This window comes from Sitophilus oryzae, unplaced genomic scaffold (genome assembly GCF_002938485.1).
Source record: "Sitophilus oryzae breed Bouriz unplaced genomic scaffold, Soryzae_2.0 scaffold_1658_pilon_pilon, whole genome shotgun sequence".
Lineage (NCBI taxonomy): Eukaryota > Metazoa > Arthropoda > Insecta > Coleoptera > Curculionidae > Sitophilus > Sitophilus oryzae.
In genome coordinates, this window is record NW_022146345.1 from 850736 (window position 1) to 863221 (window position 12486).

At 28.4% G+C, this 12486-nt stretch overlaps 1 protein-coding gene across 1 annotated transcript; it reads right to left on the minus strand.

The window, feature by feature from the left end:
- Positions 1 to 4300: 4300 nt before the first annotated feature.
- On the minus strand, positions 4301 to 11397 carry LOC115880793 (pro-resilin-like). Its single transcript, XM_030898079.1, has 7 exons — positions 11379 to 11397; positions 11161 to 11312; positions 8200 to 8296; positions 8070 to 8138; positions 7874 to 8010; positions 6200 to 6389; positions 4301 to 4647 (listed from the first exon to the last, which is right to left on the minus strand). Exons 1-7 carry the CDS (start codon positions 11395 to 11397, stop codon positions 4442 to 4444), a joined length of 870 nt encoding a protein of 289 aa, XP_030753939.1. The 3' UTR covers positions 4301 to 4441.
- Between the last annotated feature and the right edge of the window lie 1089 nt (positions 11398 to 12486).

Below are 12486 nucleotides of genomic sequence, written 5' to 3' on the forward strand. Positions count from 1 at the left end.
TTCTTCTAAATATCAACTTTGTCAACTATTAAAAATTATATTAAATTTTTAATAAATTATACTGCAGTTTTTCTTCTAAACTTTAGATATCAATTTTTAAATACTATGTTAGGCACTGTTTATTTTTGTTTATATTTGCTTTTCTTTTTTAAACGAACTATATATGAATAATTTTTTTTGACAGAAATCAGAAACATATTTTTACTTTTTAGCTCAATCACTTTTCAATGGTGGACACGATACAAGAACAACAAAAATATTTCTGTTTAATAGAAATTTATAAAATTTTTATTCTGCGTCTGTAGATATTAATATGAATGACACAAACTTTGCTTCTCTGTCTTAGTTAGATTATATGTATATAAATCGTTATTATATAGATTTCAATCTATTAATATCCAGTGTCTCAAATATGAAATAAGCCTCAGTGACAATAAATTGTATCTTCTTCAACAAAAAATCAAATTTGCTTGGTATTGAATTCTTTTTTTTTTGCAGTAATCTCCTTTGGAGGTTGATGGTCATTATAGCTATCCTAACTTTTTATTATTACATAGTTCTCCCGGTGTCACATATTTTGCGGAATATATATTACAAATTCTTCTTCGTCATAATTCTTGATTTTGAAACTATTTAACCAGTATATTATATATTATACATATTTTTTTTATTTATTACCATTTATGGCTTAACTCTTGGATATAAATGTTATTATAATATTTATTTTAACTTGTTCATTTTTAACCAATACTTTTAAACAACCTATTTTTTATGGTGCAAAATATAACATTTATCCACACATTATTATATACATATTCGATTCAAGAATATCCCAAACAAATTTGGATTGATTTCTGATGCAAATTTTAAAATATTGGCTACTTGCACTCTTGGTTAGTTTTCTAACTAATAAGATTATGATGAATGATTATTTGTAATGCAAAGATCAGGGCACAGTAAGTTAATATAAAAAATAATATTACTTCCATAAATCCTAATGAAATACATATTACACCAGTGTATTTATAATTAGCGTAACTGTTAAAATAGACATAACTCATTCTTATAGCAAAACTGTTACCTATTTAAAAAAGTTTGTACTAAATTATTACACACAAATCACAGTCACATATTTATAATATGGAATATTATTTAAAAACAGATTTTTTAAATATGGCGCACCGGTTTATTTTTTTTTTGTTGTATAGAATTAAAATGGTTTAAAGAGAATTAACAAAAAAAAATAGAATCTATGATTTAATTTAGATAAATAGCCCCCCCCCTCCATTGTTGTCAATTGCCAGTTAATAAAAAACATCAAAACATCGAAAAAAGAGCTTAATACATTAAGAAGTAAGAAATAATTTAATCTAAATGACTTAAATGACTAAAAGCTATTATTACTAATAATAATTATACTAAATATAAAAATAAAAAAAAAACAATCCAATAATAACTGAATTATTTACACTTTGCTTTTTTTATAAATATAAAAAAGAATGTGATTCTTTCGAATAATACTTTTTTACTTTTCCACTATTTCAGCTTTATGCGTAATTTCTTAATAATAATGGTTAAATTAATTATGTATATAATAATCTAACAATTATTATTTTTGAAATATTATTATAATTAACTTCCTAATACTTAAGCAAACATATAATACATGGGCATTATGACAATATCACAGGGCATAATAAAAGTCCCTGGCAAACTTTGATAGAACAAAGCACAGACATAATACATAATATAGTACAGCTTTAATCATTTTCTTAAATGATTTTGTAATAAAAATTATCCAAAAAGGATGGAAATATATTTAATTATGAAATTTTGCATGCACTACCAATGTTAGTAATACGATAATGCTCATCGTGTAAAAATATCTCTTAGGCCAAAGGCGAGGAGCCAAAGGAGATGTTTCTTGTAACCCTCAGGGCATTATTTTCTGACTAACGCTTTTATGGGTCTCAGAAATAATAAAACTCTTAAAATTAGGACTGCTTTTTTGTCTTAGGTGAACGCAAATTTATTTTATAATTCTGTTTTCTTATCCTATTAATTTTTACATGTTCTGGAGCTTTTTGTAAAATTTACACCATGCCATCCAGATAATTATTTTATCGCACAACCGAATCAAGAATATTTAGAATAATTTTATTAATAATTAAATTTTTGTTCCAAGCTGGAAACCATTTTGGATTAGATATAGGTATAACACGCATTTTATATGTTTTAGGAAATATCTGATTTTAAGCCGTTTTAGTTTGTTGGCTAGGACCTACCAACAATTCATATCTATATTTATTTTGAATGTGGTAGACAATGATTCAGTATTGAAACAAAAAGACTTTCGGACTTTCATTGTCTTTATTTATTATGTTTACACAACGTTTCGGCCAGAAGTATCACTGACCGTTAAGTGAACTTGATAATGTGAACTCTGAACTGAACATCTTTTTAGCGTCCTATCTATATTAATAGGAACTTTGCAAATTTCCTAGGCCATACTGGTATGGCCTGATACTTTTTACGACAAACTAGAATGGTCTGATTTGTCTTAGGAAATATCAGATTTGACCTGCTTTATGGAAAACTTCAACCCAGAAGACCAGAAGTCACTCTATTTTGTATTAAATAATAAAAATTTGACGCCAAGTTGGTATTGAAAAATGGATATTTTAAATTTGTATGTGTTTTAGAAGTCGAAGGATAAAGCCAAGCAAAAAGTTTTTCAAAATCCACAATTTTTACGAGGTCAAAGTTACCTCGATATAAATACGAGTAAACTTCGATGTAAACTGAATTGCAATATTTTTACCTAAGAAATAACGCAGTTTTTATAAAACAAAAGGTGCACTTTTTCATTAAAAGATAGCAACTAAACAACATTTATTGGTTTCAGCAAGAATTCGTTTTGCGGCATTTTGAATTATTGTATCAATGAAATTCCTATATTGATCATCATATGTCAATACATTTACACATGACGAGGTTTCAGTTTCCCTTTCCAACGTTTTCTTCATAAAGGTTTATTTCCACGTTAATTGTGTCATATTTTACAAGACGGGGTATGATACATGATGTAGAATCAACAGAAATAGTATTATTGTCTATTGAAACCACTAGATGCAAAATAGTTCAATAAGGCCATTTCAAATCAAATATGTCCTAATACAAATCAGACCATTCTAGTCTATATTAAAAGGATCAGGTCATATTATATAGTACAACCTAGGAAATTTGCAAAGCTCCTAGAAACGATAGGAACTTTTAGTATGTCCAAGGATAAAATAAAACCGCCTTAAATCCTTAAATATCCTTAAAAATATCTTTAAATATGTAACATATGCAAATAAAAACATGAGCCGCTCTAGTTTCAACTAATTGTCAGTAAATTGCTTTATTTTACAGACATGTTTCGCAAATTATTGATCATTTGATTAGTAATGTTTCTCGATTATATTATAACATGTTTTCCCATATTTAACATAATGCATAAGTGTGCAAATTTGTTTTCCAATTATACTTATAATATTCTCATACATCAATTAAATATATATATTTTTTTAATTAAAGTATTATACCATTCTATGCACAAGTCAGATTTGTATTTTTATACACAGATAATTTATTTTATATTGTAAACTCGCCATAAATGAATTAACCACCCATATGTCTCTGTAGAGTATATGATTGGCATTCAAGTTAAAATTTATCACATTAGAAATTATTATTATATCAAATTTCCTATTTTAAATTATAATATGATCGTTATTTGTGGCAGTTTATAGTTTAAGTTTAAAATTTTTTCAGCTAGATATACCAATAATAGTTGAATAGTAAAAATTAAAACTTCAGATATCATACAAACAGCATTTATTTAAAAATAAATAAATACTAGATACGTAAAAGATTTACTTTTACATTACAGAATATATACAGTGTCCGCAAATAATAATTGAACACGATTTAATGATCAGGTCCTTATCATAGCAGTCGTCATCAGTCGATTGACATCATAGGCAAATAACACTATAAAATGATTACACAAATGAAATAAATACTGAAAGAATGGTCGTAGTACAAATGTGTGTAAAGTAATACTAAAACTAAACACATATAAATGAAATTATAGTAATATAATACAAAATTAAAAATTAAAAACTAAATAAGTATAACGCTAATGCAGTTAGTGGCGGTGACAAATAGAATTATTTTTAAACAGATATATTGTAAGTATATCGATTTGTGTACATATCTGTTGAAAAATAATATTTTTAAGACTAGGTAAGAGTTATAGATATAGGTGAGAGTTAAGTTGAAATCCTTGGCATTTTTAGGAAAAGATACTAATATATTTGTCAGTCCTCATCACTCCATTAGACAAATACCCGCATCCTTTGCAATATTTATTACTAGATTGGAAAATAAACTGCAATCAGTACGAGTATCCGTTTCCGTTACTCCCGGGATATCCGTTGCCATTGCCGTTTCCATTACCGCCATTGCCGTTTCCGTTGCTGTATCCGTTTCCATTTCCGTTTCCATTGCCATTTGGATAAGAGTATCCGTTTCCGTTACCGTTTCCATTGCCGTTGGGATAGGAGTATCCGTTTCCATTACCGTTTCCATTTCCATTGCCACCTTAGAAGATATGAATTATATTAAAAAACAAACAAAAGAAACAAACAAATTTTTTTTTAAATAAATAGCTGTAATAAAAACTGTAGGTAGCACCATCAAATATTGGTTGGTTTGGTCGCCACGCCTAATTTATTCCACTGTTCTAAGTTACATTAAAGTTTATTTTGTTGGTACAAGAATATCTTTATAAATTTTTAAGACAGATATACATTAAAAACATAAGAATTCTAGTACTCACTGTTAATCAGAAAATGAGTCGTAGTAAGTAGGCGGTTAGTACTACAACATATTTTAATTGAAGCAAAATATTTTTTTTTGAAAAAAAAAATAGAAGAGATACTCAGCAAATTTTGTCAAAAATCAAAATGTCCCACGTTGCAACTAAGATATTTTTGCCGATAGTTAATTTTACGCGAAATACTCAAAAAATAAACCATTTAATAGTATAATCAGAATAACAGGTATTTTAATCAGATTAACTTTTAACCAATATGGAAAAGTAGAATTTGTCAAAAACCAAAATTCCTCAGATTGCAGCTTCTGAAATCGTTGAAATAACATAATAGTGTTACTCTAATCTGGATTCCAAAATAGTATTATTGAAACCAATAAGAAGGTTACGAAAAGTTGTTAAAAATTGATAAAGGCAGTATTTGTTTGTCATAGTAGTTTCTCATATGTATACTATTCACACGCACTAGGAGTAGCAAGGTATAACTTGATATAGTAGAGCCGTAAGTACATTAGGTAGATACTGCTAATACTACGCTTCAGCCAACAATAATTGTTATCTTAGAATTGTGAATATAACAAGTATTTATTTAATGTTGATTCGACTGGATATTCAAACGACTGCTGTACCTCTGCACCAGAGAAGAACAATCGTATCTGCACTACTAGGCACCTGCTGCTAGTATATAGGTGCCTAGATATAAATTAAGATAATTAAAAGATATGAATTAAGTGCCTAGATATAAATTAAGATTAATTAAAAGATATGAATTAAAGCAAACTACTAATCGAATTTGAGTTTAGTAATTACAGGAATAGAGGAAAATACCTCTGAATATTTACAGTAAGAAATGTAATAGCAAAACAATTCAATAAATTATCTTAAGGACTTTTTGCTATTTTTAGGAATGTTTACAGTGGATAATATGAAGTAAATATATTATTCACATGCAATATGCGGTATAAAACTACCTACCTACTGAGCCCATTTAGTAGAGAAATGTACATTAAAAATATTAAAAATAAAAATTAGAATTAGTACATTAGCAGATAAAACAACAAAAAAGTAAGTATTTTAAGTATTTTACTGTATGGCTCTGACACTTTAAAAGCTGAATATGTCTAGAAAACTAAAAACCAAGTGTTAGTTCAAATAGCTTGGAAAGAAGGGAAAGAAGTAAAAACTTAATTTGGAGATTTTTTTCTTTATGAAAAGAAAGTTGTAAGTTTAAAAAGAGCAATTCATAATTTTTTAACACTGAAGCCATAAATAATATCGGCTGAAGTTTAAGTGTATGTTCAATTTTAGTTCATTAGTTACCTTCATAAGTGACTACCGGTTTGTACCCATCCAAGTCGGCTTCGTACGTTACAATTTGCTTTCTACCATCAGGAAGAAGGACGTTGTACTCGCCGGTAGTGAAATCTCCGTCTCTTTCCTCCTTGTGCCCAAATTCGTTTCCTGATTCTGGATCGCTTACTTGATACTCGAATTGGTATTTCGCAGGTTCCTATTTAGTACAAATTACATTTAAATAATAATTGTATACTTTCAAATTAACGGGTTAAAATATTAGAGTTAAGATGCAATGTAAAGAAATTCTAATTTGAATTTGTATCGTTTACTTTCCAGACAAAAATATTTTAAATTAGAAAAAAATATATAGACCAATATTCATACAAACTAAAATAAGTAATTGTAAAAGTAATTATTACCAGGTAGTAATTGTTTATTTTGGAGGTAATTTTATTAACGATGATAGTCTCTAAGCGAAAAATAAATGAGGATTTTTTAATACAGTTTAATATAAACAAAAGTATCGCTCAGGCAGCTGTAGAAGTTAGTAATTGTATGGCTATCGCTGCCTCCTTAATTTTAATAAACATAACATCTTACCGTATGATCGAAAAAAAACGGCGTGCAGTTGGCTGGGAAATGGCGATCGATGACATTTCCTATATAAATTTATATATAAAATGACAACGATATACATTTTATAGCCATCGTTGACGCCGTTTTTTTTTTCGATCATACGGTATATCATATACAGAAAGATTGAAGCTTTTTGGTTTTACCTTAAGTAATTAATTGTTATCAGGTAGTAGGTAATTGTTAATTTTGAAGTGAACTTAATATGTAATTTTAACAGAACGTCAGCGGTTTTTAATAGACGTATCTGTTAAAAAAAACTAAAGTGTTCTTGAATAGTGGTAGTTAGATATTTTAAGTTATTGTTTCTTTGTTCTTTGTTTTTTTGCTTCCCATGACAGGAGGAGATATAACCTCCTGAAACGTTAAGCATTTTTTTGTTCGTTAGGCAAATTTGTTTTATTAGTAAAATACCCATGTCAACATTGGTCATGCACTGGTATTAACAAAAATATACTTATTTTTTATACAAGACGATAATGCAATTTTATTGTCGTGTAGAAAATATTTTTTTTTTCCATAGCGAGTTACGTTTTAAAAAATATTCAGAAATTATTATTTCAAGGAATTTATTACGAGTAGAAAAAAGATTGTGCTGGGTTGGCGTTGGTTTCTATGTAATTTGACAAATAAATAAAGCTGTCTCTTTAGTTGTTAGTTTTGAGTCAATATTTTTTAATTCTTTTTCGTGTCGATTGCTGCTTGAATTGGAGCCAAAAATGGCTCAAAACGAAATAAGTAAATTACCAACAGATATTCAGGCTGACCATTTAAATCTCGAATAACTTATGAAAAGGAATACAAAAATTTTCAAAAAATGGAAGCAATTAAAAAACGTGCGAGAAGAAATAAAGTTTTAATCTATCCTCGCTGTTAAAGTATCATTTTATTTACACTTGGGGTTAAAGTACTATTTTATCTACCATTTTTGATAGATATAAGACAATTTTAACAGTTGCTATGGAAAAAGCTATTTTATTTTGTTGATTTTCTTACAGTGCGAGTATAGAAATACGCAGAAGCATTCTTTGGACAATATTCATAAGTTTTAAAGAAATTACTTACAGTACTTTCTTCTGGCGCTCCATTAGCATAACCTCCATTCGCAGCGTATCCATTTCCGTTGCCGTTTCCATTGGCATAACCGTTTCCATTACCGTTTCCGTTGGGTACTCCATATGTTGGTTTAGGTTTTCCATTTCCTAGTATTATATTCCTTATTAAAATTAGGTTTTATTTAAAAAGGATTTTATATATTTACCATTGCCATTGCCATTTCCATTTCCGTTACCGTTTGGAACACCATATGTTGAACTTGGTCTGCTATATCCTGTATTAAATTATGTAAAATTCAATTATTGGGTTAAATTATTAATATATTTATTGACTACCGTTGCCATTGCCGTTGCCGTTAGAGTATCCGTTTCCGTTGCCGTTGCCGTTTCCATTTGTAGGGACACCATATACTGGTTTGCGTGTTTGCCATACCTATATAAATAAAAAAAATTGTGTTTTAAAATCTTAATTTGAAAATATTAATAATATTTTAGATTAACTAATTTAATTCATTGGATAGATTAGTTATCTTTTTCGGATTGTAGCTGGTCAGCTTTCTTACTGCGACTTCTGATATTAATGGTAACATTTTGACTTAACCTTGGTTACTCTAGACTATTTATATACTGAGATCAGTGAAGTTGAAATGATTATTTTGCAAGTAGAGTTGGCAAAATCAAAATGGAATATTTTTTGTATATATTTTTTTCTTGTTTTTAAACTTCTAAATTTTTAAATTGATCTTTATATATTGTTTTTAAATTCTCTATACTGAACTGGCCAAAAACTAATGATCGCATATGTTATATACATTTCTGAATACATATTACTTACTCTTTAGCAAAGATGTCAGTACTAATAAATATACAATATTTAAACCAAAATATATCTAAAAAAAAAAAAAAAAAAAAAAAAAAAAAAAAAAAAAAATAAATATTATAATTTATTATAAATCATATATTAGGTCAGCTAGTTTACCGATTTATATTAAAACAAAGAAAATGGTTATACCGTTTCCGTTTCCGTTTCCGTTTCCATTTCCATTTCATTTTTACCATCGGGGAACTCTATGTTGTTTAGACGGCCATTACCTTGCATCTGCCGTTACCGTTACCATGCCTTGGGAGGCAATGATTTCTTCCATTTCCTTCGAGTATACCGTTTGCCATTACCGTTGCCCATTGTTTACCATTTCATTTTTACTATTAAATAGATTTAATTAAATAATAATTAGTAAAAATAATAAGATTTATACACAACTCTATGTATATTTTTTCTATATTACAGGGTGTTTTCAAAACAAATGCGGAAAAACTTCAGGGGTGATTCCTTGTTCAAAGTAAAAGGTAGTTTATTTCATTAACGTGGGTCAAAAGTCAAACATTAGGGAGATATCGCGCTACAAAGAGCGGCAAAAATTAATTGTTTTTATCTATTTATCTTGAAACGAAAAGAGATAGACTAATGAATTGAGTGAAGCATTACTGTTATGAAAAACACACTTTCTGTTAATGTTTTCACTTTTTTAAAAATGATGGAAGTGGTTGAAGATAAACTACCCTATCATTTCTTGTTAACGAAATTTAAAAAAATCTTATAAAATTTATGCAAAAAAAATCATTTAGATAGTTTAGTTTGTTTAGAAACTTTTTTATCTCTTGTGTATTTTTTTGATAAAAAAAAAAAAAAAAAAAAATTACAAAAAATAAAAGTAAGTGTGTTTTCATACCAGTAATTGCTTCCATAAAATTTCATTAGGTCTATTTATTTTCGTTTTCAGATAAAAATAGACAAACATTATTTTCTCCGCCATCTTGTACCGCGATATCTCCCTGGTATAATGGTTGACTTTTGACCAACGTTTATGAAGCAACTACTTTTATTTTGAACAAGATCGCCCCCCGAAGTTTTTCGCATTTGTTTTGAAACACCCTTGGTATATAATATAGAAGTTATTGTTATTGCAATAAGTGATTTCAATTTAAGTTATTATCGCTTGGTGGCCATACTGTAATTGTCATCTTTTTTGAAAATTTAATTCAGAATCATTCTATTCAGTTCCACAAATATCCCGTCAATTCTTATTACAAAATTTGGCAAATGTTTTAAATAAGGAAGGATGTTTGTACTTTATTGTTGTATAATCTTTTGAAAACTTGATGATTCCGGATTACATAATACTTTTGCCTGACACTCAATACGATATCGGCAACACTACTCCTCCTTCGGAGTGGTAGTGTTGCCGGGTAACGCATTTTGTTTCAGTAAAAAAAAGTTTTTCTATTTTTTTCGTAATCCCGAAACTTCTTGTGGTATACATTCGAAAATCATTTACTTACCATTTGGTACGCCATATGATGTAGAAGGTTCATAGCTCATGGCTGGTGGTAAGTAATTATTTTTATTAAAAAAAAAGTTTTCCATTTTTTTTTTTCAGAGGAAGGTAACTGGTACCAGGCTGCTGATCACTGTCTACGTCATAACCATTACCGTTGCCATTACCATTTCCTGAAATAATGTTTGGACTTAATTTTTAAGTGCATATTTGATTTTAGTTGTTACTTATTTTTTAGAATTAAAATTACCAATATACACTTTAAAACAAGTATAACTTTTTAAGATATGAGTCTATATTGTGTCTAAACATTTACGTGTTCTTAATTTAAATTAGTTCGATATTAAACGGATTTGAAAAACAAATAAAAAAAATCATCAGTTATTTAAAAGGGAACTTTGTAGGAGTCTGAGAAACTCTGTGGTACCTACGGATGACAGATTGATCGAATAATCTGGATAGATTGTGATCAATCGACTTGACAGTTATTGTTATTTGTCATTGTTGACTTTCTATTCAATTTTTCTTATACATTTCAGATATCTTTTCTGGATTAAATTCTATTTAAATTTATTTTCTGTATAAATACCAAAGAGGTAAATTAAAATAAATTTAATAGTTTTCTGTTTAGGGTAAAAGATCCACAACAAATGCTCTTGAATGAAGAGATCATTTAAACTACGGTTCAGATGTTTCTTGAGTTTAAATGTTGTAAATCACTCGAAGATTGTTTTCTATTTATTTTAAATTTTAGTTTTCAAAATATCGATCTCATACGGCCTCTAACCAGTGTGAATAGATATTGTGTCAAAATATAGTTGACACTTTTACATAGGAAACAACAGATCTACGATGTGAGAGTTCAAACTTCACCATCGTCTAGGGTCGCTAAACTCGGTGATCAATACAAAACCAGCGTTTAGACAAAACATTAATACCTTTTTTCATTAAAATATCGTACCGTTTCATTTGCTGGAGCTCCATAAACAGGAGCCGGAGGTCCTCCATTATATCCATTACCATTTCCGTTTCCGTTGCCGTTTCCATTTCCGTTCCCCAATGGAATACCTGGTTGGTAGCCTGGTGGTCCATATCTCGAGCTTGGGCCGCCATCTATTCGTAAATAGAGGGAGAAAATAAAATAGATACAGCGATAACACAACATTTGTTATATCTTACTTCCGTTTCCATTCCACATTCCTTTCCGTCGTTTGGCGGTTAAATATGAATTAACTTGGTTCGTGTTGTTTCGGACAGCGGTCCAAACCAACAAAAGACAGGGTATAATTAGAAAAAAATAATAATGTTATATACAATTTTTTTTATTAATAAAATTTAATTTGATATACAAGATTACTAGAATTATAATATATGCTATTATGAATACAGTGGACATTTTTTTAATCTTGTTTTGTTATTATGATAAAATATTTAACAATTTTCTTCTGCACATCTCTAAATTGCTTTATTTAAGGTTACAACATTTTTAAAATCCACACTTTAACAAGTTTAAATTAGATTAATATTTTTTATGCTAAAATGTCATTAGCAACAGAGATTTGTAAAATAAAATCAGGATTAGTGGCATACCGTACAATAATATTCCTGAAGAACAATTCGTAAATTAGGCGATATTTAAAGTAAACTCTTGTAACAACATTCCTTTCTTTTGATGTAATGTAACGTATACAACAGGTATTACTACTTAATATTTAAAAATAAAGAAAAAAAATGCCGAGAAATGAATGAAGAAAGAATTTCCATTTTAAATTTAAAATTCTGATTACGTTAATTCCTTTGTTAGATTTACTCCCTGGGACGCGCGAAACATCCTACCATCGCAACTTATCACCCTGGGTACCAAACATAACGCATAAGAGGTGTTGAAGATTACATGATTTGATTTTTTTGAACTAAACTAGAATACTTGGCGTGTTTAAAATTTAGTTTTATTTTGATGTCTCTAACACCACAAGGTTCCAAACTCCCCAACTGTAATCTTAATAAGTATCTGCAGAATTTGAAATATGAAATTATTTTTAACAAGTGATATTTCTTCATGGTATCAGCTATTGGCATAGAAAAGTATTAATGTATATATGGCTAAAGTTAGAACAGTTAAAAAGTTTTCATTATAAAGTTTATTTTATAAATAAAAAAAAAAAAAAAAAAAAAAAAAAAAAAAAAAAAAAAAAAAAAACCGCGTCCAATTGGCTTGGTTGAAATGTGGGTTGTGAATTTTATTATATATTTTATATTATTTTTGAGTTTCTTTCTTTTCACCGAT